At 48.8% G+C, this 27,726-nt stretch overlaps 1 protein-coding gene across 1 annotated transcript; it reads right to left on the reverse strand.

The window, feature by feature from the left end:
- Nucleotides 1-7,152: 7,152 nt before the first annotated feature.
- On the reverse strand, nucleotides 7,153-27,362 carry enc2 (ectodermal-neural cortex 2). Its single transcript, XM_063000246.1, has 3 exons — nucleotides 27,263-27,362; nucleotides 17,223-19,059; nucleotides 7,153-7,817 (listed from the first exon to the last, which is right to left on the reverse strand). Exon 2 carries the CDS (start codon nucleotides 19,025-19,027, stop codon nucleotides 17,258-17,260), a length of 1,770 nt encoding a protein of 589 aa, XP_062856316.1. The 5' UTR covers nucleotides 19,028-19,059; nucleotides 27,263-27,362; the 3' UTR covers nucleotides 7,153-7,817; nucleotides 17,223-17,257.
- Between the last annotated feature and the right edge of the window lie 364 nt (nucleotides 27,363-27,726).

The following is a 27,726-nucleotide window of genomic DNA, read 5'->3' on the forward strand; positions in this document are numbered from 1 at the left end:
CGTCCTGCTTTCGTTTGGGTTGTTTTTTTGTGTTTTGGGTAGCACTGTCGCCTCACAGCAAGAAGGTCCTGGGTTCGATTCCCAGGTGGGGCGGTCCGGGTCCTTTCTGTGTGGAGTTTGCATGTTCTCCCCATGTCTGTGTGAGTTTCCTCCGGGAGCTCCGGTTTCCTCCCACAGTCCAAAGACAAGCAGTCAGAGAGTGTGTGTGTGTTTCTTGCCTTTCACCCAGTGAATCAGACCCACTGTGACCCTGACCAGGATAGAAGTGGTAAAACATGAATGAATATTGCTGGAGGCTGACACGGTGGCTCGGTGGGTAGCACTGTCGCCTCACAGAAGGTCCTGGGTTCGATTTCCAGGTGGGGCGGTCCGGGTCCTTTCTGTGTGGCGTTTGCATGTTCTCCCCGTGTCCTGTGTCTGAGTGGGTTTCCTCCGGCTGCTCCGGTTTCTTCCCACAGTGTGGGTGTGTGTGCCCTGCGATGGACTGGCGACCTGTCTGGCATGTTTCCTGCCTTTCACCAAGTGACCCACTGTGACCCTGACCAGGTTAAAATAATGGTAAAACGGACAACGCTCCAGTGTCCTGCACAGAGCCCCGACCTCATCCCCACTCAACAGCTCTGGGATGAACTGGAACACCGACTGAGGCTTTCTAGGCTGAACAGGCACAAATTCCCACAGATGTACTTCAAAGTTTTGAGAGAAGCCTCCTCAGAAGAGCTCACATAATATCATGGGATGTCCGACAAGCTCACGGTCAGGTGTCCACATATTTTTGACCATATAGAGCATTTATAGATATTTAGTTCATGGTCTTTGCTTTGGTCGAGGTTGCCAGATCCTTGACTGATCCACCCGCACTAAGATCAGTGGATTGATTGATTGGCTGGTTGGTTGATAAATTAAGTGGACACCCCTCGTAATCACTGAGTTCAGGTGTGAACGTGAGTGTGTGTGTATGCTGCAGTGTTTGTTTAACTGTTGGTGTGTGTGTGTGTGTGTGTGTGTATGCTGCAGTGTTTGTGTATTTGTTGGTGTGTGTGTATGCTGCAGTGTTTGTGTAGGTGTGTGCTGCTGCAGTGTTTGTGTAGGTGTGTGTGCTGCAGTGTTTGTGTAGGTGTGTGTGCTGCAGTGTTTGTGTAATTGTTGGAGTGTGTATGTATGTGCGTGTGTGTGTATATATATATATGATGGAGTGTGTTTGTGTGTGTATATGGTGGAGTGTGTGTGTGTATGATGGAGTGTGTGTATATGGTGGAGTGTGTGTGTGTGTATGATTGAGTGTGTGTGTATGCTGCAGTGTTGGTGTATTTGTTGGTGTGTGTGAATATACAGTGTATCACAAAAGTGAGTACACCCCTCACATTCCTGCAAATATTTCATTATATCTTTTCATGGGACAACACTATAGACATGAAACTTGGATATAACTTGATAAGTGAGTACACCCCACAGTGAACATGTCCAAATTGTGCCCAAATGTGTCGTTGTCCCTCCCTGGTGTCATGTGTCAAGGTCCCAGGTGTAAATGGGGAGCAGGGCTGTTAAATTTGGTGTTTTGGGTACAATTCTCTCATACTGGCCACTGGATATTCAACATGGCACCTCATGGCAAAGAACTCTCTGAGGATGTGAGAAATAGAATTGTTGCTCTCCACAAAGATGGCCTGGGCTATAAGAAGATTGCTAACACCCTGAAACTGAGCTACAGCATGGTGGCCAAGGTCATACAGCGGTTTTCCAGGACAGGTTCCACTCGGAACAGGCTTCGCCAGGGTCGACCAAAGAAGTCGAGTCCACGTGTTCGGCGTCATATCCAGAGGTTGGCTTTAAAAAATAGACACATGAGTGCTGCCAGCATTGCTGCAGAGGTTGAAGACGTGGGAGGTCAGCCTGTCAGTGCTCAGACCATACGCCGCACACTGCATCAACTCGGTCTGCATGGTCGTCATCCCAGAAGGAAGCTGACGCACAAGAAAGCCAGCAAACAGTTTGCTGAAGACAAGCAGTCCAAGAACATGGATTACTGGAATGCCCTGTGGTCTGACGAGACCAAGATAAACTTGTTTGGCTCAGATGGTGTCCAGCATGTGTGGCGGCGCCCTGGTGAGAAGTACCAAGACAACTGTATCTTGCCTACAGTCAAGCATGGTGGTGGTAGCATCATGGTCTTGGGCTGCATGAGTGTTGCTGGCACTGGGGAGCTGCAGTTCATTGAGGGAAACATGAATTCCAACATGTACTGTGACATTCTGAAACAGAGCATGATCCCCTCCCTTCAAAAACTCGGCCTCATGGCAGTTTTCCAACAGGATAACGACCCCAAACACAACCTCCAAGATGACAACTGCCTTGCTGAGGAAGCTGAAGGTAAAGGTGATGGACTAAACCCAATTGAGCACCTGTGGCGCATCCTCAAGTGGACAGTGGAGGAGTTCAAGGTGTCTAACATCCACCAGCTCAGTGATGTCATCATGGAGGAGTGGAAGAGGATTCCAGTAGCAACCTGTGCAGCTCTGGTGAATTCCATGCCCAGGAGGGTTAAGGCAGTGCTGGATAATAATGGTGGTCACACAAAATATTGACACTTTGGGCACAATTTGGACATGTTCACTGTGGGGTGTACTCACTTATGTTGCAGCTATTTAGACATTAATGGCTGTGTGTTGAGTTATTTTCAGAAGACAGTAAATCTACACTGCTATACAAGCTGTACACTGACTACTCTAAGTTATATCCAAGTTTTATTTCTATAGTGTTGTCCCATGAAAAGATATAATAAAATATTTGCAGAAATGTGAGGGGTGTACTCACTTTTGTGATACACTGTATATGATGTGTGTGTGATGGAGTGTGTGTGTGTGTATGCTGCAGTGTTTGTGTATTTGTGTGTGTGTGTGTGTATGCTGCAGTGTTTGTGTATTTGTTGGTGTGTGTGTGTGTATATATATATATGATGGAGTGTAAGTGTGTGATGGAGTGTGTGTGTGTGTGTGTGTGTGTGTGTGCGTGCCCTTGCCCTTGCTTCTCCTCCATCTGTTTCCCCCCCTGAGGCGACACTGCAGCATCTTCACCTCCTGATCCTCCCCCTCCTCATCTCCTCCTCCCTGTAAGTGTGCAGCAGTAGTAGTTTAGGGAAGGTCCTCTCCTGTTCCAGCATGAGGGTTCAGCTCAGCTCAGCCTGACACGGCACGTTCAGATTTATTTTATTAGCTGAAAGTTGCTGAGTGAAGCCGGCGAGTTGGTTTGATTTCCGCCGCGTCAGTAATTAAGCTAATCGACTCTGACTAACGATGGCGGGTGAATTACGCCGCGCTCCGTTCATGCTAATCTCAGACCCTGTGATTTAAAGACGACGTTTACTAATGAAACAGAGCTTGTACACTGCGTCCACATGAGTGACACCACAAAGCTCGATGTGAAGAATTACACTCGTAACTCAACAGCAGTTTACTGATCAGCCATAACATTATGACCACCTCCTTGTTTCTACGACAGACAGATGAAAAACTGTCAGTCCGCCCTTAAACTGGACGTATGGACACCCTCCTAAAACCAGTCGGGGTTGAAATCCGCGAGGAGAAGAGGGATGAGGGATGAAGTGAAACAGGGACGGGGGAGACGTAAATAACCCTAAGAAGAACCCTAGTCCATATTTTTTGTGAATCATTTTGGTTCTCTGTGGTTTTGTGTATTTCTGGCCGGATTCGAACCCGCTTGGCTGGTCTGCTAGTCCGCGGGCATTCTTCATTAAATCTTGTGCCGCTCCGTGACGAGCTGGTCTATTAACACCCACCGCACACACACTGCAGCAGTGCCAGGTTACAGTGACACAGCACTTCCTGTTTACCAAAAAAACTACCCCCACCCCTCCATTCTCACTTTCATCTTCACCACAGATTCAGTCGGCAAACGAGCCAGGCGAGGAATCTGTAGAGCATCACAGGGGTAGAACGGTGGCATTACGGGTGAAACATAAGCTCTTAAAAATTTGGGGGCTGTCCACATACTTTTGGTTAAACAGAACACCAGATCTTAAGAATTGGGAGGGGGTGTCCACATACTTTTGGTAAAACATCAGAACACCAGATCTTAAGAATTGGGAGGGGGTGTCCACATACTTTTCATAAAACACCAGATATTAAGAATTAAAGGGGGTGTCCACATACTTTTGGCAAAACACCAGATCTTAAGAATTAGGAGGAGTGTCCACATACTTTTGGTAAAACACCAAAACACCAGATCTTAAGAATTGGATGGGGGATGTCCACATACTTTGGGTAAAACACCAGATATTAAGAATTAGAGGGGTGTCCACATACTTTGTCCACATGTCCACCAAAACACCAGATCTTAAGAATTGGGGGGCGTCCACATACATCAGAGCCTCGTCCAGCTGTTGGTCCAGTGGTCTGCTAAGCTAAAGCCAATCCGACCAGCATCCAAACCCCCATGGAAAACCATCAAAGACTAGTAAAACCTGTCTACCCAGTAAAACCAGTCTACCCAGTAAAACCAGTCTACCCAGTAAAACCAGTCTACCCAGTAAAACTAGTAAAACCAGTAAAACTAGTAAAAACCTGTCTACCCAGTAAAACCAGTATAACTAGTAAAAAATAATAATTCCAGTCTAACTAGTAAAACTAGTAAAAACAGTAAAACCAGTTTAACTAGTAAAAGTAGTAAAAAAAAAAAAAAAAAAAGTCTAACTAGTAAAAACCAGTCTAACCAGTAAAACTAATAAAACCAGTCTAACCAGTAAAAACAGTCTAACTAGTTTAACTAGTAAAAAAAAAAAAAACCAGTCTAACTAGTCACTGTTTTCTCCTCAGGTGACCTCACAGGACGATCTGGAGTGAATCACGTCTCGAGTCGCTAACAGGAACATTAAAAACGCCTCATCAAAAATGCATGAGCGAAAGCTAATAGCATCAGCGCCATCACTCAGTCATCTCCTGATTAGCGCTCACACACACACACACACACTCACACACACACTCACACACACTCACACACTGCCGCTGGTTTCCACGTGTGTGAGTCCTTCACACCTTCCTCCTCCTCCTCCTCCTCCTCACCCCGCTGAAACACTCTCAGCCCGGCAGGAACGCCGCGTCCATTCTCTCATTTCAGCTAAATATAGCGCGCATCAGCCGACCTAGCCTTCCCGCTAACCACCAACACACACACACAGAGGAAGTCTGAACACATACAGGTGCTAAATTCCATTACGCAGACGCTAAGCTAATGCTAGCAAAAAAGGACTATGGAATAGAGCAGCTCTACTGTAATAATAATGAAATTATCTAGCGGGCATGATTGGCAGTGCCTGCAGGGCGGGATGACCGGACTATGTGGGCGGGGTCTTCAAACTCTGTGTAAGGACCCTGATTGGCAGATAGAGGCGCCTGTGCAGGGTACATGGGTGAAAAAGGGTTCCGGGGGAGGCGTGAGCAGTGATATACCCACCTCAACTGCAATCAGGGATCCACCAGCAGGGGGAGACAAACTGACTACGATAAATTGGGGGAAAATGCAAAAATAAAAATAGAAACGCAGGGGAGAAACTCACAACTGTGCCGGAAGTTCCTTCACGTTCTGGTATTTTTGGCTCGGCTTTGGTTTATATTTCCATTCCCCGAGGCGCCAGAGAAGAAGGTCTGGCTCACAGTCGACATCCCGATTCATGGATAGATAAATAAATGAATGAAATAAAGATGCAGAGATGAAATTCACAACCATGCCGGAAGTTCCTCCACATTCTGGTATTCTCGGATGGGCGCTGGTTCACGTCCGTTCCCCGAGGCGCCGTCGGTGCTGCAGAGGTTTCGGATGAGCGGGGAACGGAATCCGGGCTCAGCGGGAGGATTCCGCTCGACGTCCCGCAGAGTCTCGATTACTCAGCCGAGGGAGCGAGGAGCGAGCCAAACACCCGCCGTCACGTTTCAATTATCGCCCGGAGCCGCCGTGTGATCGGCCCACGCGCTGAGGAGGAGCGGCTCACCGCGGAGGGTCTCCGAAATCAGGTATCGTTGTCACGGTGATATACTGCACCTCTCACCATCATCTCATCGGTTGTTTGATGAGCTACTCTGTGGGTATACAATTACTGACTGTAGCACATGTATTGCTTGGTCACTCCCATCTACCCCATCAACCCCTATAGGAACACCATTCTCAGCACACTGACATGCACAAGTACATGTACAGCAGTAGTGTATGTTGTTCTGGTATGAATGTAGCAGGTGCAGCAGATCTCAAGAATTACGGGGTGTCCACATATTTTTGGTAAAACACCAGATCTTAAGAATTGGGGTGGGGTGTTCTACATACTTTTGGGAAAAACACCAGATATTATAAATTTGGAGGGGGGGGGGGGGGCATATACTTTTGGTAAAACACCAGATCTTAAGAATTAGGGGGTGTCCATATACTTTTGGTAAAATAGCAGATTTTTAAAATTGGGAGGGGGGGTTGTCCACATACACATCTACCCCATCAGCCCCCGTAACAACCCCGTTCTCAGCACTCCAACATGCTAAGCACATCTCCAGCGGTAGCGTATGTTGTTCTGGTATGAATGTAGCAGGTGCAGCAGTGTTGTTGGGATTGGGATTTTAAACCCCTAATGTGATGCGAGGAGGACCAAAAATATAAAGCCACCAGCATGGTGCGATCACCAAGTGTCCATGTGTTTATATATACAGACGTCAAATAAAAAGCATTTTATTAAACAGCAGAGGGTTAGGGGCCCTACTTAGGGGCCCAACAGTGAAACTGGTGGTGCCAGGGATCGAACCGTTTACCTTCTTCTTTATTTGCTTTCTAGTCATGGCCAGTCTCCCTCGTCGCCACCTTCAACTCCACCCCCGATCAAGGAGGCTTAAAATGGAGCCACCAGTCACTTCTTTTCCCCTGATAGGGGGCGGAGTCTCACAGAGCGCAGTATCATGCCATTTGAAATCAGCCGCCCCTTAATAGGTACCTCGACCAGTCAGCAGAGCGATAAAGAACCCCGTTTCAGCCATCATCCCTCCCTCTACAGACACACCGCCAATCGTGTGTCTGTGTAGGCGCCCGACGGGCTGACAGCAGAGCTGGAAGTCTCAGAACCCTTCTCCTTTGGATCAATAAAGCACAGTGCTACTCGAGCATCGTGAAGATGTTTTTAATGTTTTAATATGTCGATGTTACTGACATGGTGTTGAATATCGCGATATATCGTACAGCTGATTATCGGTACATGCCTGTTCTTCACACAGCTTCAAAAACAAGTTCATCAACTGTTAAACAAACATCATGTGCAAAATCATCGTTTTTTTTAATCTTCCCTATAAAAACAAACTGTGATGCTTTTATTAAACACGTCACTCCTTCAGCTTCCTTCCCGGGAGTCGCGGAGATCAAATTGTGCCGTAATAATCATAATAATGATCATCAAAGTTCATCGCTTCACAGTTTCCATACAAAAACAGTACAAGTGCGTCTGGGTCCATCTAAAAATATTGTGCATTCCTGTTCTGTAGGTAAACGTCATTACGGTCCTGACGCGACTCCAGGAACCGGTTCCAGCTCGTCTCCCGCGGCGTCCGCGCTCCGTTCCGACCCCCCGGGGTAACGGAGACGAGGTTTTGGAAGCGAGAGGTCAGTTTGTGCCTCCTGCTTGGCAACAAATCGTCCGACTCTGTGATTTCAGTCAACGAAGCAGCGATCCGAACTCCTCCTGCTCCCGCCGGTGTTACGTATGTTTGTTTATTTATTGGCGTGGCGGTTTGCACGTGCTCAGTGACGTCGTCCATCACCGGAAAAGTGGACACCTGTAAAGAGAGGTACAGAGAGAGCGCGAGGTTAATTTACATTCAGTTAAATACGTTCAGCACGATGCAAATATTCATTTAAATATCGGAATCACAACAGCACGAGGTTAGGAGTCGAGACCAAATAAAGTATGTGGACACCACTTTTAATTATAGTTATTGAGTCAGTGACCCTTGTTGATCGGAAGACAAGGTCTTTTCTACTTCAGCTCCACTTACCATATAAAGGCACTGTTCTACAATTACTGACTGTAGTCCATCTGTTTCTCTACATGCTTTGTTACCCCCTTTCACCCTGTTCTTCAATGGTCAGGACCCCCACAGAGCAGGTATTATTTAGGTGGTGGATGATTCTCAGCACTGCAGTGACACTGACATGGTGGTGGTGTGTTAGTGTGTGTTGTGCTGGTATGAGTGGATCAGACACAGCAGCGCTGCTGGAGTTTTTAAACACCTCACTGTCACTGCTGGACTGAGAATAGTCCACCAACCAAAAATATCCAGCCGACAGCGCCCCGTGGGCAGCGTCCTGTGTCCACTGATGAAGGTCTAGAAGATGACCGACTCAAACAGCAGCAATAGATGAGCGATCGTCTCTGACTTTACATCTACAAGGTGGACCGACTAGGTAGGAAGGTCTAATAGAGTGGACAGTGAGTGGACACGGTGTTTAAAAACTCCAGCAGCGCTGCTGTGTCTGATCCACTCATGCCAGCACAACACACACTAACACACCACCACCATGTCAGTGTCACTGCAGTGCTGAGAATCATCCACCACCTAAATAATACCTGCTCTGTGGTGGTCCTGTGGGGGTCCTGACCATTGAAGAACAGCATGAAAGGGGGGTAACAAAGCATGTAGAGAAACAGATGAACTACAGTCAGTAATTGTAGAACTACAAAGTGCTTCTATATGGTAAGAGGAGCTGATAAAATGGGCATGCAGCAACCGATTGCATCTTTTCACCTGATAGGGGGAAATCAGCTGCCCGCCCCCCACAGGTACCTCAACTGGTCAGTAGAGGTCATAATTACGTCAAAATATCACATTTTAAAACATCAGTTACGTCGGGGATGGACGTCAGCCGCCTGTCTTTGATCTTTTGGCTGTAAGGTGGTTGGAACACCATGGAACACCGACACAATGTGAAACCACTCCACACATTTTATTATTTTATTTTTAGGTGTGTTTATTATGTTTAAGACGCCAATTTAGCCACAAAGAAATGGGACTGTAGTCGCACCTCTCGTTGCATGTGTCCGTTATTTAGGTTCAGTGGAATCATCTGTGTGGTTTTATATTCTAACTTTCTCTCCTCCTTCAGCGCATTTCCTCCTCTAATCATGTTTGTGTAACAAGATCAGACTCGTCCCGGAGCTCAGTCCAAATCAGCCTCAATTATTCTGCTGTGTTTTTAATCAGACCGCAGTGAAACGACTCTTGGCGAAGTTTTCTACAGTGGCCCGCTGAGCAAGCAAACAAAACAGCATTAAGGGAGAACACAAATACCAAAATATCACTGAGAACACAGGATAGAAATGAAAAACGCTGCGTTTGAGGGTCGTTCAGAACAGAAATGCTCCCGGCCACTAGGGGCGCACTTTATCATTTTAGCTGGTGACATTGTGACAAAACTACAAGCGAAGCAAGAAGTAGCCAGTGAAAATGAAGAACTGTGAGAGAATCTCATATTCAGGGACTTCATTCAAGTTCTGGTACCCCATTCGGCCCTCCCTCCCTCAGACACGGCCAGTAGTCAAGTCAGGTCAGCAGGCGACACCAGACAGAGGGCATTGGAGAAAGCTGACCTATCTGTACAGCCAACCATCACAAAGCATCATGACTTGACTTAAATGTATTTGTATAGCTGTGTCTGTTTAGCACCCGACCAGACCACAAGACTCAAGTTTCAGTGGCAGGAGTATCCAAGTGAGGTCCATGGGCACGAATTCCTGGACATACTTCAAAATTTTGCGGTTGTCCCAGAAAATAAGGGAGTAGAATGTCCGACAAGCTCATGGTCACGTGTCCACACACCACTGACCACATAGATAGCCTGCGACTGGCAGAAACCGCACCAGTACTCGGTTCTGTTTGAGGACGCTGAGAGCTTTTTTGTTTAAAAATTCTGTTTCTGCCAGACAAACTTGGCACTCACTCTCCAAACCTGCTCCTTCCCAGGGATCTTCATGTCTGTATACCAGGCTGAGTTGGCACTGAGCTCGGTAGCGGTAGACAGAACGTAACGAGAGCTTTGAGGAGTGAGTGAGTAGTGACCCATTTTTAGTAAAAAAGGGTGTAAGCAGAAACTCACTCGTGTTTTTTTTTTTTTACTGTAAACCTCATAAGAGCTCCTAAAGGGTGTCATTTAAGGTTCGAGTCCCACTGGTGCCACCTGCCTGCCCGGGCACTCAACGGACACGACTGACCATGTCTGAGAGAGGGAAGGCTGGGTGGGTTATAACCTCCATAATGCTACAACAGCGCCTCCTACTGTCAGGTCCAGACACCGGCATTAGTAGGAGAAGGCGGACCGGGTAGCTCGGGCCTTCATACGTCCTAAGACAAGATAAGAATCCGCTGCCTGCTAGTGGAAAGATGCAGCTGCAAATCTTCCATCAATTCTCTCTCTGGCCGAGGAGAGGCCGAGACTATCACACGCCCTCTCAGACTAGCAGTCGCCAGGAGCATTTTCTACTCGTCAGCGAGACATATTATGGACTCTGGTGCCTTGAACAAACAGTAGGAGTCTTCTTGGATACGTCTACAAGCTTTGGGCGGTCAGATTTAGGCGGTTTATCTCGTTCTTCACGGCAGATCCTCTCAAGTTTAGTCAAACTGGATGGCGAGTGTCTGTACATCTTCAGATCGCACAGACGCCACAGTGGATCTAGGAACACTCGAAGCCTTAGATGTTGTTATATTGTTTTATATCCTTGCCACAGTTTGATCATGGAGATCCACAGACGTTCCTCCTCTAGTTCATGGTTTGGTTTTTGTTCTTACAGTGCAGTAACGACGCAGTTTGAACCTTATAAACTCTGGTGTGCCAAGGTTTCCAAACCTTGTCCAATCAATTCAAGTCACAACAAGCAGACTACAGTTGAGTTCTGGACACGTCTCAAGGGTCAATGAAGCAATCAGGTGCACCTTGGATGAACCAGATATAATTTGGAGAGCCACATTAAGGGGTCTGAATACTTTCTGAATCCAGTGTGTGGATGAGATGAGGATTTATTTAGAGAGCACAAACACAGAGCTGCACTGAGGATGAATCTGATAGCAGCAGGTGATCTGGCTCCTCACCACCATCACCACCACCACCTCCTTCTCCTCTACTGCTGCAGTTATTAAAATATTAATGTGATGAAAGAGGACTCCCGGCGTGGCTCCTCTCAGACACCGTCCTTCTCCGTACTCTCACTTTATTTCCCAAAAGGACCGCGGAGACCCCTGAACACCCCCGACTGTTCCAGGTATTTATAGTTCTGACAGAAAGTGCACACACAGCTCTTACATAACTGCTTACATAAGAGAAGAGGTGCGAACCTTTCTACGCTTATACGCCGCATTATACAACACCCCGGTCCCACCGCGGTAACCGCTCGAACCGCATTATACAACAGCCCTCGCCCACCGCGGAAACCCCGCTCCGACTGTGCTATTATATCATATAGCGGCATGTAATGTTTCACCTTACCTGCATCGCTCCACTGACCCCTGGTTGCTAAGTAACATAGATTTCTTGCCTCATCGTCCTGCGTTCCCACCGACAGCGGCATCATTGGCTGTGGGCATTCATTTGCCATGGTTGACCAGACGCCAAGAAAAAAAGCCATGGCGGTACAGAACGTATAAAAAAACCCACAAATCTGACCAAGAATCAGACGAGTTCCTGCTAAAAATAAAAATCCTACCGCCTCCTCAATGACAAGTACCATCCAGACTGTTATCAGTGAAAGATGCAAAAGCCATGGTATAGAGGTGCATTAGTACCCACAGTACGGGTGAGGGTACCAGTGACGCGGAGGAGTAAATTGGCATTTATTTTGGCATTTCATAGACACACATGCTGCCATCAAGGTGACGTCTTTTCCTAATGCCTGGTTCACACTACACGATTTTTGCCCTGATTTTCGCTGGTCGACTGGTCGGCGCTAGATTTGCCGGCTCGGGAGCAACTCGGCGTTCGCTCGGCGATCGAAACTCAGCTCTCAGTCGCTATGTGTGAACTATCCAACAATTCGATCTGAGCGGCTCGCTCGCTGATCTGAGTTGGCCGATTGGCAATGAGTGCTGTGTCGAACAGCCAATGAGAAAGCAAGATACGGTGTGAGGAGAAACGCAAGGGAGGAGTGTAAAAAGTTGGTACAGGGGCGTAATATAGTTTATATCAGAATATATCAGCACACGAGTTTTACAGTATTTCTGACCTTATCGTTGCATTGCAAAAAATATTTATTAACCTCCAACTCACTACAGAACAATCCAAGCAAAATCCACTCAGATTCATTTATTTTTCCTCTTTGAGTTTACGCTGCACATCAGCACACAAACTTCGATCGCTCGCTACTTATTGACGTGCATTTTGGACGTGGTGTCATTAAACCCCTCGTCACTTCTCACGTTTGTTTTCTGAGACCAGAGAAGCTCGCCTGCGATTCCAGTCGGTGATAGATGGTGTAGTGTGTGACCCCCCATCACCGATCAGTCGTGTAGTGTGAAATACACAACGACTTGAAAGACTCCCGATTACAAGAGATCCAGTCGTGTAGTGTGAACTTGGCATAATGAGTCCATGACCACAATAATAAAATGTGATAGTTGTCGTTTTTATAACCTGCCCTCACTTTATTCATTTCTTAGAAATGTTTCTTCCTTATCTTCACTGTCTCTGCAGCTTTATCTTCTGCTCCACCGCCACCACTCGTATTCCCCTCCCGCTCATTTCATCTCTGTCTTTACTTCCCCTGCAGCAGGAGATTTTTCGGCAGATCTGCGTTCGCCGCGTCGGGGTCGGTTACGGAGTCGAGCGTTATCTGCAGCTCCTGCAGCACTGTGAGCGCTGGGTGATACTATCAGCACCACGGGCTCAAACATGAGCTGTGAATGGGGCGCCAGGGCGGCGCAGCGGAATAATCCACTAGCACAACAGCGTTAGGATTCTGAGTTCAAATCTCAGCACCGCTACTGGTTGGCTGGGCACCTCCATGGCTGCCTGTTCTTTACTGTTTCCTCTGTTGCTGCCTTTCTCATACTTCCTCATCCTCCAGAGCTGCCTTTTTCACACCTCCTTCTTCTACCGCCTTTTCTATACTTCCTTTCCCTTTGCTGCCATTTTAATACCGTTTCCGCTGGTGCCTTTTCCATACTTCCTCTTTTCTTGGCCTCTGCCTCTCTTATAATTCTTCTTGTTTCCTCTGCTTCCTCTTTCCCCCATAGCCTCTTCTCTACTTCCTCTTTTTTTTGCTGCTGCCTCTTCAATACTTCCTCCACCATCTTTTTTGCTGCCGTTTCCATACTTCCTTTGTCCTTTACTGCTTCCGCCGCTGCTTTTTTCTATACTTCCTCTTTCCTCCACCTCTCCTTATAATACTTCCTTTTCCCTTTGTGGCTGCCTTTTTATACTGTTTCCTCCACTGCTGCCTTTTCTCTGTATTCTCTTCTTCCTCGGCTGCCTCTACACTTCCATATTTCTTCTGCTTTTTTTATTACAATTCCTACCTCAACTGACCATAAGTGACTGTTGGGATCCAGACCATTAGCAGCCCTAATGAAGCACAAACCCGGCACTCTAAGGTGGTCAGACCGACGCTCTACCCCCAGCGGCTGTATTTAATAGTGTGATGGGCTGACGTAAGCTGGTCGGGTGATGGTTAACCGTTGAATAATGACGCTCGGTTATCTGTGGGCCGCGGTGGCTCAGCAGTTAAAGTAATGGATTATTGATCCGGAGCTTGATGGAACTGACCCCACTACTGGCAGGCTGCCACCGCTGGGCCCTCGAACGAAGCCCAGAACCCTCGTTGCTTTGATTGTGTTCTGTTGTGTTTAGGATTAAACGCTTTGAATAAAAAGCTTCACTAAATGTAAATGAATTAGTACGAATTATTTGGCAGAATTTGTTTTCTTGGTTCAAATCCCTTTTTAACTCAGTAGGATTAGCACTACAGATTTCTTTCTGACTGTAATAAGATTTTATAGCCGTTATATCTCAACACTTTGCCGAGGATAGCACACATTTGTGCTTTTATTCCTTCCTAAAAATCTGATTTCCTGCAGCACTAACTGACCGATGATTGGGTTATCAGGAAGGTATTTTCTGCCCAACGTTATCGCATGAGTGCAGCCTGAAAGATTCCAATTTTGCAACTCAGCAGCTGGAGCTAATGTTCCTAAGTGCAGCGGCTTCTGCACCGGAGACGTAAATCATTAGAAACTAAGTTGCGCTCGCGTTGGAGCGAATAAATCGGTGGGATCAGCAGTTGCGAGAGTTCCCTTACTACTGTAGATCAAAGGATTTCTCCTGTCACGTGTTTCTGCGTTTTCTCCCAGTTTAGTTGTAGCCAGTTCCTCTTCCTCTGCCGAGGACCTTGATGGTGTACGAGGAGGGTATATTCTCCTGACACGCCCTCCCTCTGACGCGTGTGCGCTTTTATTCGCCTGTACTCTCCGTGCGCAAGACCGACCTCACGATGATGATCCACTGAAGTACGGGTGAATAAGAAGGGGTCGGAGGGAGGGCGAGTCAGGAGAATATACCCTCCTCGTACACCATCACGGTCTCCAGCAGAGGAAGAGGAACTGGATATGACTAAACTGGGAGAAACATGATCCTCCACTTCTGTACAGGCGCCTCAGGCTACTAACCAGAATCCTTACACAGCCTCAAAGACCCCGCCCACTTTTTAGTCCCGTCTTTTCCCACACAGTAGACTAGTGGGCAAATTTGTCTGCTGCAGACACTAGGGGGCGCCCAGCCGACTGGTAGCAGAGCTGAGATTCGAATTTGGGGAATATCCTGCTGCTCCCTTTCGACCAATTTTGACAGGTAGCTTTAGCACGTGGTTTTTACGTGCCGAGCTACTCGCTGCTTCACCGGCGCCTGGCGTTCACCCACACAATCAGGATTACGGATTGCAGAGGTGCCGAGGATGTCTCAGTAGCCGGCATCTCCAGTTTTATTAAGGTTTGACGGGTGATAAAGGTATGCACGCCTCAGAAAGGGCGAACTGGGTACGAACGAGGCTCGAGGCTCCACGCTGGAACCCTCGACGCTCGGATCAATGCGCCGTTCTGCTTGGTGAGCTGCTGATCCACTTAAGCATTGATCAGAGATCAGCAGTGAAGAAACGCTCGATTAACCCGAGCAGCTCTAAACCCGTCTAATTCCGCTCTGACTAACGAGGGACGCTCCCGATGTGCCCGCTGGCATCTAAGTGCAGGTCGTAATTACAACCAACACAAGGGTAATTAAGATATGAAATATTGATGAGCAGATACGATGCGCTGGTGCTGTAATGGGTGAGCGTGGGCGCAGAAGAATCCATACTGATGGGTTCCTGTTGTTTTGGTCTCTGTGAAGCAGTGCGGCCAAAAGTATTTGGACACCCGATCATGAGCTTTTAAAAACAAACTGTATTAAACTAGAGTAACCTCTGTGTAGTCTCTTCTGTGACAGTATAGTGTCTAAGCAATTGAAGGTTAAGGGCCTTGCTCAAGGGCCCAACAAGGGGCTTGAACTGGCAGCCTTTCGAGTACTAGTCCGGTACCTTAACCTCTAGGCTACAACTGCACCACAGCTTCCAAAGCTTCTCACAAGACTTTGAAGTGTGTCTATGTATGGGAATTTGTGCCCGTTCAGTCATTTGCATGGCTGGGAGCTGATTGATCAGTTGGTGTTCCAGTTCATCCCAGAGTTGTTAAGTGGGGCTGAGGTCAGGGCTCTGTGCAGCTTTTCTTCATGTCTTTAAAGAGCTTGCTCATGCTGGAACAGGAAAGGACCTTCCCTAAACCATTTCACAGCCTTTTGAACGTTGTTACAACCCTGAGCTCTACCGTATTCTGGATTTTTTTTACCCTTTATCCCCCCAACTTAGTCATTTCCAATTCCCTCTGGGTGGTGCCTGGGCCGCTAATGACTGCAGCATATCTGTTCACTATAAAAACACTGCCGGAGTTCCAGACACCAAACATTTCTTGGCTTTGGTACATCCAGGATAAAGGGGAACGTTTGCAGACGTGAACTTTGGCTTCGATCGGCACAAACGAGGCGTCACAGACCCTCCTGATGTTCGCCTGAACTTTCACCATCAATACTGGCATCTCTGTGAGCAGACTGGACGATCCGCATAGATCTCTGCTCCCCCGGGGCTCAGACTGACCGGACCTAATCCAATTCGTCCACTATCACAAAGCCGACGTGGATTAAGTCTCGGCTCAGTTACAGACTGGATTCATTCTGACAGAGCTTCATTACTCCCAGCTTGCTATCGATGCTTTTGGTTGATTAGCGCTCTAATGTAGCTCTAGTGCTAGCTCTGTGTTTACAGCGTCTACAGAATCATCTTGGACCATGGTCAGTCCAGGTAAACCCAGAGCGTTTCCTCCTGCCACCATTTTATCACCTTTGGCACCACAGCTATCCTTGAGGGATTGGTCACGGTTTTTAGGGACCTGCTCTGACCTACTACTACTTTCTCCCATTCTTTCGTAATTTGTCATAGCCAGTTCCCCTTCCTCTGCTGGAGACCCCAATGGTGTATGGGGAAGGTATACTCTCCTGACCTAACCTCCCTCCGAGCCCTTGTTATCCCCCCGTACTTCGGTGGATAGACACGTAAGGTCGGTCTCGCATTTCCACGTTCCTCCACTTCAATACAGGCGTCCTTACACAGCCTCGAAGACCCCGCCCACTTTTTAGTCCCGTCTTTTCTCACCCAGCAGACCGGTGGCCGATTTTGTCCGTCTGCTAAGGAGCGCCCTGCCTACCGGTCACTCTGAGAGATCAGGATCCCAATTCTGATGAAATCAATTCTATACAATTAATTCTATGCATCCAACCTTGTGGTCATTGTGGCCAAGTTCAGAGTGGAGACACTTGATGCCTCGACACCTTTGGGACCAATTGGAACATCAGGTGCGATCCAGGCCACCTCGATCAACATCAGGGTCTGGCCTGGCGGACGCTCTTTAGGCTGAATGAGCGCAAATTCCCACAGACGCTTCAAAATCTTTTGGAAAGTCTTCCTGGTAGAGTGGAGGCTGCTGTGGCCACAAAAGGGGGAGCTACTGTGTCCACATACTTTTGGTAAAATTGCACTTGGGCAGGCCAAATATCCCCAAACCCTTTCCCAACAACGAGCGCATTTTAGATCTGCAGGAATTAAGAGAACCTCTTACCCAGGGCAGGTCCATCCTGTCCCGTTTGGGAACCGCTAGGCAGGCAGATGTTTCCAGGTGCTAACGAACGCAGTGGGTATCAAGGAGTAAGGTACCGTAGTGATACTGTTCCAACTGTCCGACGTGGGATCGTAGCAGTCTAGCGTCTTACACCGCTGCGTCCCGAAGTAGCCGCCGACCACGTACAGTTTGTTACCAGAGGCGACGGCGTGGCAGCTCATTCGTTTTGAGGTCATATCCCCCACCCGCGTCCACTGATTGGTCTCGCAGTCGAACCGGTACGCGGAGGCGGCGGTGAACTCGGTGTCCCCGCCCATGATGAAAATCTGGCTCCCCAAAACAGCGGCCGCCGTGTAGCGCCACGGTTGAGGGCACTCCTCCGCTATGGTCCATCGATTCTCCGCGGGGTCGTAGCACTGCACCTTGGAAGCCTTGTCCCGGTGGATGGTGGTCCCTCCGAAAACGAACAGCTTCAGCTTGGCACTGACCACCGCCGCGTTACTGACGCCGTCTCTGAGCGGCGCCATCATGGTCCACTTGTTGGTCAGGGGGTCGTAGCGCTCGACTTGCTTCAGAGACACGGACGGCGAGGCGGGGAACACGCCGGCGATCGCCGTGTGACCTCCCACCACGTAAAGGCAGTTCTCCAGTTCCGCCGAGCCGTGCCCGAAGCACGCGATTAACATGGGCGCGCCCTTGGACCACTCCTCGTGGACCGTATCGTAAATCCAAACATCTTTGGACACTCCGTTTTCCGAGCCGCGCCCTCCGGTGATGTACACCTTGCACCCGATGGCGCATGCGCTGAACTCCTTCCTGGGGCTCGGCAGGTCAGATTTGGGGATGATCTCCTTCGCTTTGTGGTCCACTTGGTAGATCTTGTCGCACATGAAGGTCTGGCCTCCGAGGATGAGCAAGGTGTGACCGGACTTGCGAGGCCTGGCGCAGGGACTGGTGACCACCCCGTCGTTCTGCAGGATCTTCTTCTTGCACTGGATGGCCTCCTCGACGATCCGTTGACTCCGCTTGTCCGACATGACCAGCTCCTCGCAGGCCACGGCCTCGATGAGGCACTCGGAGGGCAGGAGGGCGAGACGGATGCCGCGGAGCAGCTCGGGAAGGTACTCCCGGCGAGCGTCCAGGTCGTACCGGAGCCAGCGCATCACCGCATTGAACACGATCTGCTCGTCTTCGATCTCCAGCTCGTCACTCAGAATGAGGTCCTGAAGTTTGTCCTTGGAGAGCCCGTAAAAGTCCTCGGTGTCCCGGACGGCCTCGAAGTGCACCAGGCACATCCTCCAGGAGAGCTCGTACAGCCTCTTGCACTGATGCGCGTCCGACAGGAGCATCATTCCCAGACAGTTGGACGAGTGCAGGTTCTTCTCCAGGAACTCGGCGGCGGCGTCCCGGATGTCGTGGAACTGCAGCATGTCTCCGGCCTCCAGGAGCGACTCGGCGTTCTCCTCGTTGATGATGACCCGCGACGAATACGCGAAGTCCAGGAGCAGCTCCAGGACCTCCGGGTGCACGCTGTCCCGGAAGTTCACCTCGCTGTCCAGGCTTTCGCGCAGGCCGCCGCTGAACATCGCTTCGAAGTAGCGACTGCAGGCCGCCAGGACGGCGCGGTGGCACGGGAACGAGCGATCCCCGGCCCATAACGTCACGTCGGTGAACATGCGCTGTTTGCGGAGCGTGTTGAGGTGGGTGAGGACGCTGTCGGGGTGCGAGGGCTTGTGGAACAGCGAGATGTTCATGGAGCCGGTGCTGGTCCGGGACTTGCGGTTCTCGTGGACGCTGACGGACATTTTTTCAGGGACCTCCAAGGAATCGACTTGAACTGGAGAAGGAAAAAGGACAAAGCAAAGGGTATCAGGTTGAGTCTCTACAAGATTTCACCTAACTGGACCTTAACTGGACACTAACCCTTAATGCAGCAGGTAGTGGTGGCACTGCAGTGGTACGCTAACATGTTAACTAGCAAAAAAAACAAACCAAATGGTCACAAGTTGGGTCTCTATGGGATTCTGGCAAGTTGACACAATCAGTCTGACCTTAACTGGACCTTAACTGGACCCTATTCTTGCATGCAGCAGGTATTGGTGGCACTGCAGTGGTACGCTAACATGTTACCTAGCATTTGTAGAGGCTGTGACCATGAGCATTTATTGACAACAGAGTCCTGTGGGAAGTATCAGGGTCACAGACATCCGGATGAGGCGCATATCTACGGATTCTCTGAAATCTTTTGATTATATTATGTACAGTAGAGGGTAAAAATTAGGCAATCATAGCCTACCGGATAAGGTACTGGAGTAGTAATCAAAAGGTCGCTGGTTTAAGCCCCACCACTGCCAGGTTCCCACTGTTGGGCCCTTAATTTACTGTCACACTACTGTATGTCGCTTTGGTTGTTATTAAATATTTGGACGCGTCTGTTCTGCCGTAATTAAAATTGATTTATAGACACTGCAGGATTTTATTGACAGACTTATTTTAATTCTAGCGGCGGGCATCGGTGCCAGCTGGGCACCCGTTCACAGACGGACATCAGAGGCGACGAATCAGGGGTTAAATTTAGAGCCCATTATTCATGTCGTGCTGACTATTAAATTTTGGAACAGAATGAGGTCTGGTTTGGTGTGCCAGGCTCTGACTCACCGGCACCCACCGTCTCTTTTTATTCGACACAGCAAGCGTCCGCAAATACGGCTTAATAACGTCCTGAACTCCAAAAGTATGTGGACACCACTTTTTAAATACTGAACCTGACTCTATTGAATCAGTTATTTAGTACTTTAGGATGATACGATTCGCCCCTGACCTCCCTTAAGTGGCGACAGTTACGGTTTAAATTCCCTCAATCTTTTGATAATATTAAGTACAGTAGAGGGTGAAACAATGAAAACCTTTGCTATTTTTAACCAATTCTTGCTCATTAAAGACTGAACCCTTCCTGAATTCTTCTTTTATACCCTTGTATTATAAGACTTGCCTCTATAGTGGCAACAGTTTAGGGAAGGCCCTGTGCAAGGACGAAGCCAGGTCCATGAAGACATGGTTTGGCGTAAAGAACAGAACTCGACACATTTGGGATGAAATGGAACGCTGATTGTGAGCCAGGTCTTCTCATTTAACACTCCAAAACTTTATGGACGGCCTTGCCAGAAGAGTGGAGGCTGGTAAAGGTGCAAAGGGAGTCAAATCTGTATTAACTGGCATGGATTCATGGTCAGGTGTCCACATATTTTGGTTCACCTACGCCCAATATAACGTACGCTCAACGTGATTGGACGGAACTGTTTGCTCCTTTGCAGGTGGGGGGTGCCCCATTTCACACCCCGTCCCAACTTTTCTGGACGGCTGGTTTGTATTCCCTGCTAATACACTGCATTATCCTGGTCAGGGTCACAGTGGGCACTTGGAAACGCTGGGTGCATTACAGTAGTACCATGGATGAAAAGCAAGCCATCACAGCCACCCCACACCGCTGTACAACGGCGTCCCACGATATCGTATCGCGTCCGACATCGTATCGTCCGCCCCTGACGTTCAGTCCTGCATTCCAGCCGAGATCCAGCCCGGAGGAACTTTGCATTTCGGGGCTCGTTTGCAAGTCAAACGGCGCTGCAGTTCAAATATTTAAGCTCCCATTCAGTTTCTGAAATGCAAATATTTCACCCGGCTGAAACTGGGAGAAGAAGAAAAAACCAACAAGTCCGAATTCCAGCAGCCACGTTGGGATGAACTGGAAGGCTGACTGTGAGCCAGGGCTTCTGTTTAACGTCGGCGCCTGAGCTGACTCGGCAACAAATCCCGCAGGCACACTCCAAAACAAAAGCCATAAGGAGTCATCACCATGGTCAGGTGTCCACATACTTTCGACACGGACTTCCAGCATTCCGCAGTGGTGCAGACATGCAGAACCCTCGTGCCGCCGGGTTCTAAAGTCAAAGGGTCAGAAGCAGAACGATACACGGCATGCACCGGGCGTCGCAGGGAGGCGTGATGGGTGGGGGGGTTTGGATGCAGATTCGGATGCGGGATTGATGCGGGCGGGCGGGAGGGGGGGGGGGGTCACGTGGCTGAGAAACACTTACAGCGGCAAAACCTGCTGACCCAAGAGCAGGTGCTGACCGAGGAGATCTGAGGAGACGTCTGCATCGGTCCTGAGGCGCTGAGACCGTCTGCACGGGGGCAGAGGGGGTAAAAAACAAAAAGGGGGTAAAGATATAACCGTGTAAGAGTGGAACCCTGGTCAGGCTCGAAACGTGAACGTAATGGAACCGTGAGCGCTTCTTTTAAGGTGGTTTGATTTATCGGAACAGTCTGACGTCGACAGGGCTGTAAATAATTTAATCTGGTTGAAACGGAAACCAGTTAAATGATCTGACTGGTTTTGGTCTTGTGTTTTGGAACATAACTATGAGGACGCTGGATTAAACCCCACAAAACGGCCAAAAGTATACAGACACCCATCCAAATTCCTAAAAGTGTGATGCGCCCCGTCCTCCTCCAGCATGATCGTCTCCGTGTCCGTTACTAAAGGAAGAGAGAAATGTTTTGGGACGACTCGGAACCTCCCACTTACAGACATGCAGCCAATTGTGCACGAGGTGGTGGTGGTGTGTTAGTGTGTGTTGTGCTGGTATGAGTGGATCAGACACAGCAGCGCTGCTGGAGTTTTTAAACACCGTGTCCACTCACTGTCCACTCTATTAGACACTCCTACCTAGTCGGTCCACCTTGTAGATGTAAAGTCAGAGACGATCGCTCATCTATTGCTGCTGTTTGAGTCGCTCATCTTCTAGACCTTCATCAGTGGTCACAGGACGCTGCCCACGGGGTGCTGTCGGCTGGATGTTTTTGGTTGGTGGACGATTCTCAGTCCTGCAGTGACAGTGAGGTGTTTAAAAACTCCAGCAGCGCTGCTGTGTCTGATCCACTCATACCAGCACAACACACACTAACACACCAGCACCATGTCAGTGTCACTGCAGTGCTGAGAATCATCCACCACCTAAATAATACCTGCTCTGTGGTGGTCCTGACCATTGAAGAACAGGGTGAAAGGGGGTAACAAAGCATGCAGAGAAACAGATGGACTACAGTCAGTAATTGTGGAGCTGATAAAATGGACAGTGAGTGTAGAAACAAGGAGGTGGTTTTAATGTTGTGGTTTTAATGTTATGGCTGATCGGTGTACACTATGCAGCAGGATTGTTTTGGAATCACGCTGGTTGAGAAGGTCGAGCTGAGTTGAGAACTTCTGCTTTAAAGACTTCACCGGTTCATCTTGGACGCCGCAGCCTTGAGGAGACGTGGAAGTCAATAAAGAAACACGTTCCCGGACCGTGAGGAACGATTCAATGATCTCCGAACTCACAGAGGAAAGAGTTCCTCACCAGTACATCCAATCACCCACGGCAACGGTCCCTCACCAACCCCGTCCGAGCCCGGAGCCGGCCAATCGCTGGGAGACGAACGAGCGACGCCTTTCAGCGCAGCACAAAGGTTGATCCGACGGCGGACCGATTTCCTTCAGGTCCTTTGACCGGGTGTGTTGGTATTCCGCCGCAGCTTCACCTCAGATGCGCCGGACCGGGGCGCGGGGGGGTCGGGGGGGTAACGGAGGCCCGTTTCTCTCTCGTTCTTTCTTTCTATTTTTTTCCGAGGCACAATCGAAAGCTGGCGAGCGTTCCGGTGTTTACACCGTTGGCCGGATCACCAGCTGGCACGCGGTCTGTCTGAGAGCTGAGAAAACTTCTCCCGGCTCCAGAGAAGAAAGGAAGCGCGGGCGGCGGATCAGAGCCGGGGGATGAAGCCGCGAGGCGTCGCCACGTGCTAATAACCGACAGTGATGAGCTCCTCTCCCACCTGTTTCTACACCCGGGGACGGGCGAATATCCGGCGGGTGTTTGCAACAGGTCTGTGGGGAGGACAGTCGCGGCAGGGCCGGTAACGGCTGATCATAAATCAAATAGATTTACATTTACGGCATAAACAACTGAGGGTTAAGGGCTTTGCACAAGGGCCCAACAGTGCGAATCTGGCAGTCGTGGGGTTTGAACCAGCAACCTTCTACAGCTACCAAGAGATTCGAAAACAGATCACCAGTAATGTTTGGCTTTTTAATACTGAACAGTGCGCTCAGGTGCCTCAGTGGTCTATCAAGATAGCCCTCCAGTGGTACTATCAGCCGACCAGGCTTCAGTACAGACATGATTGGCTCTGTTTGAGGGGCTGGATGACCAAAGCTTTGCGATGGATCGCCGCCCTGTCCGAGTTATTCTGCCTTATTAATGCTCACGGTTTTAAAATGTTGTATTGGGCGAGTATGAGGCCGGTCAGCTGGCGAGTATTAAGTCAGTAGGTGGGCAAGTATGAGGCCGGTCAGCTGGCGAGTATTAAGTCAGTAGGTGGGCGAGTATGAGGCCGGTCAGCTGGCGAGTATTAAGTCAGTAGGTGGGCGAGTATGAGGCCGGTCAGCTGGCGAGTATTAAGTCAGTAGGTGGGCGAGTATGAGGCCGGTCAGCTGGCGAGTATTAAGTCAGTAGGTGGGCGAGTATGAGGCCGGTCAGCTGGCGAGTATTAAGTCAGTAGGTGGGCGAGTATGAGGCCGGTCAGCTGGCGAGTATTAAGTCAGTAGGTGGGCGAGTATGAGGCCGGTCAGCTGGCGAGTATTAAGTCAGTAGGTGGGCGAGTATGAGGCCGGTCAGCTGGCGAGTATTAAGTCAGTAGGTGGGCGAGTATGAGGCCGGTCAGCTGGCGAGTATTAAGTCAGTAGGTGGGCGAGTATGAGGCCGGTCAGCTGGCGAGTATTAAGTCAGTAGGTGGGCAAGTATGAGGCCGGTCAGCTGGCGAGTATTAAGTCAGTAGGTGGGCAAGTATGAGGCCGGTCAGCTGGCGAGTATTAAGTCAGTAGGTGGGCAAGTATGAGGCCGGTCAGCTGGCGAGTATTAAGTCAGTAGGTGGGCGAGTATGAGGCCAGTCAGCTGGCGAGTATTAAGTCAGTAGGTGGGCGAGTATTAAGTCAGTAGGTGGGCAAGTATGAGGCCGGTCAGCTGGCGAGTATTAAGTCAGTAGGTGGGCGAGTATGAGGCCGGTCAGCTGGCGAGTATTAAGTCAGTAGGTGGGCGAGTATGAGGCCGGTCAGCTGGCGAGTATTAAGTCAGTAGGTGGGCGAGTATGAGGCCGGTCAGCTGGCGAGTATTAAGTCAGTAGGTGGGCGAGTATGAGGCCGGTCAGCTGGCGAGTATTAAGTCAGTAGGTGGGCGAGTATGAGGCCGGTCAGCTGGCGAGTATTAAGTCAGTAGGTGGGCGAGTATGAGGCCGGTCAGCTGGCGAGTATTAAGTCAGTAGGTGGGCGAGTATGAGGCCGGTCAGCTGGCGAGTATTAAGTCAGTAGGTGGGCCAGTATGAGGCCGGTCAGCTGGCGAGTATTAAGTCAGTAGGTGGGCAAGTATGAGGCCGGTCAGCTGGCGAGTATTAAGTCAGTAGGTGGGCAAGTATGAGGCCGGTCAGCTGGCGAGTATTAAGTCAGTAGGTGGGCGAGTATGAGGCCGGTCAGCTGGCGAGTATTAAGTCAGTAGGTGGGCGAGTATTAAGTCAGTAGGTGGGCAAGTATGAGGCCGGTCAGCTGGCGAGTATTAAGTCAGTAGGTGGGCGAGTATGAGGCCGGTCAGCTGGCGAGTATTAAGTCAGTAGGTGGGCAAGTATGAGGCCGGTCAGCTGGCGAGTATTAAGTCAGTAGGTGGGCAAGTATGAGGCCGGTCAGCTGGCGAATATTAAGTCAGTAGGTGGGCGAGTATGAGGCCGGTCAGCTGGCGAGTATTAAGTCAGTAGGTGGGCGAGTATGAGGCCGGTCAGCTGGCAAGTATTAAGTCAGTAGGTGGGCGAGTATGAGGCCGGTCAGCTGGCGAGTATTAAGACAGTAGGTGGGCGAGTATGAGGCCGGTCAGCTGGCGAGTATTAAGTCAGTAGGTGGGCGAGTATGAGGCCGGTCAGCTGGCGAGTATTAAGTCAGTAGGTGGGCAAGTATGAGGCCGGTCAGCTGGCGAGTATTAAGTCAGTAGGTGGGCAAGTATGAGGCCGGTCAGCTGGCGAGTATTAAGTCAGTAGGTGGGCAAGTATGAGGCCGGTCAGCTGGCGAGTATTAAGTCAGTAGGTGGGCGAGTATGAGGCCGGTCAGCTGGCGAGTATTAAGTCAGTAGGTGGGCGAGTATGAGGCCGGTCAGCTGGCGAGTATTAAGTCAGTAGGTGGGCGAGTATGAGGCCGGTCAGCTGGCGAGTATTAAGTCAGTAGGTGGGCGAGTATGAGGCCGGTCAGCTGGCGAGTATTAAGTCAGTAGGTGGGCGAGTATTAAGTCAGTAGGTGGGCAAGTATGAGGCCGGTCAGCTGGCGAGTATTAAGTCAGTAGGTGGGCAAGTATGAGGCCGGTCAGCTGGCGAGTATGAACCAAGTCACTGGCACCAAGTCACCAAGGCGACTATGGCGGCATTTCGGCTCGCATAAGGTATCACAGAATAGCGGGGGAACCTGTAGAGTGAATATAAATGAACAAACCGAGGGGGGTCCAGGTTTAGGAAACATATAGCACAAGGCAGGAATACCCTGAACAGGGTGCCAATCCATCAAAGGGCAGACATAGCCGATCATGGCCCAACTGGCCGACTGCCGAGAGTCGAACCCAGATCTCAGAGGTAGTGCGTGAGAGTAATAGACCGACCGCTGCTCCACCTGAGCACAACAGTAGGAACGTATTCGGCTGTAATCTGTTGTTACTTCATTACAGAACCGATAACCAATAAAGACGTGATAGCTGGACAAACGCTGGGGGTTAAAAAGGTCACGTCCAGCTGCTGAGTAACGGAGCTGCAGATTCTTCCACCCATCAGAGAGAGAAACCGCCGCTCTGATGAAATCTGACCCTGGTCAGACCCGCCGGTGGCGCGATGCTGAAATCTGCACGCCTCGTATCGGCCGTATCCTCTCTCTGGAGAGCAGCGCCGTGATGATAATGAAGTCGTTCTGAAGTCTGTACGTGTGTGTAAACTTCTAACCTTAGATTCTACGGTTTTAAGATTTGTTCAGTAGAACTTTGGTTCTCGTGGCTTCATAATGCTCTAATGCTGGATATTTAACAAGGGAGCCGTCCATGTTTTTGTTTGTGTTTGTTAAACATGAGGTTGTTTTACTTTTGTACTTTAAATTGTTGTTTGTTTCACTATAAGCTGTTTATTTATCCAACAAAAACAAAAGAACCTGAAGGAAAATGTAGAAAATGAAGCCAATTGTTAAAACAATTAAAGAATTTACTAGTAAAGCAAAAATTAAAAGGTGCCAGAGGTAAAATTATAAAATATAATTTAGAAAAGGGATGATTTTAAACGAATAATAAGTTTAGTATTTAAAACCACTTGGAAAACTTAAACTACTGAATAAATTGTCGAGTTCTAAAATAAAACGTAAATGTTAAATTAAACTACACGAAGCTCTGCTAAGCTAATTAGCTAACGACAACGAATAAAGACCAAACTTATTAACTTCGTTCTCTTAAACTGTAAATTAAACCCCTCGAATCTGCTAATGAGTCAAAAATATTTAGCAAAATTTGACAATTCAACGATATTAAACTTTGATAATCGGGCCAGACTTTGGATAAGACAGCTAATGAAAATAGCGTCGAGTCTGTGCAGACCGTGTCCCAATTTGCTCCTTGTACTATACACATGCGCCCTACGCAATATCTGGTGTCATAGCAGTAAGCACCCTACCTAGTGCACGAGAGGTCGGTTTGTAATACGGCCCACAGTTTCTACAGTCCACAGATCAGTGCGTTGGCATGCCGTTAAGCGCAAACAGGCGAACGTGATCGAACTTAAATGATAATTTAATTAGCTACTAATGGATATTTAATTGTTATTCGGGAACAATAATAAACAAACGAACCACTGTTAGAACACAAATGTGGGTTTGTTTTAAGACTGTTGATTTAAGACTCGTCAAAGTAAAACATGAGGAAGATTAAAGAAATACTCACAATAAACTGGAGATCAGTTCAGCTATTCCGCTACATCTGAAGCCCTGATAGAACTCTAATTTCATTTATTTATCTGTAATTACAGTGAAATGATGATTAAATCCACTCAGCGCTGCAGTTCGGTGTTTAATGACTGAGAGAAAATAAACCTGCAAGTCTTTATGTTCCATATAAACGGGGTGGTGAGATTCACAATGATCGGCATTTTGAGCCACCAATCAGCGTGCAGAATCTGTTTGATAGTTTTCACATTTGTCCAATAGAATCTAAGAAAGCTGGAACTGGGGGCGTTTTATAGGTACAAAAGCGACCAATCAGTGAAAGGATGGGCGGGATTTAGAGTTTATTACAATAAATAATAGATAAATAAGTAAATAAACAAACATTAAATTCCATTAATTTACTCGTTAATGTTTTTATTTCCTCTTTTATCGTCTTGCATTTCACTACACTTACAAATATAT

The sequence above is a fragment of the Trichomycterus rosablanca genome, chromosome 8, assembly GCF_030014385.1.
Source record: "Trichomycterus rosablanca isolate fTriRos1 chromosome 8, fTriRos1.hap1, whole genome shotgun sequence".
NCBI classification, from domain to species: domain Eukaryota; kingdom Metazoa; phylum Chordata; class Actinopteri; order Siluriformes; family Trichomycteridae; genus Trichomycterus; species Trichomycterus rosablanca.

What these genes read in the sequence shown, in the direction of transcription:
- enc2 (XM_063000246.1), bottom strand. Translation starts at nt 19,027, where the DNA reads ATGTCCGTCAGCGTCCACGAGAACCGCAAGTCCCGGACCAGCACCGGC.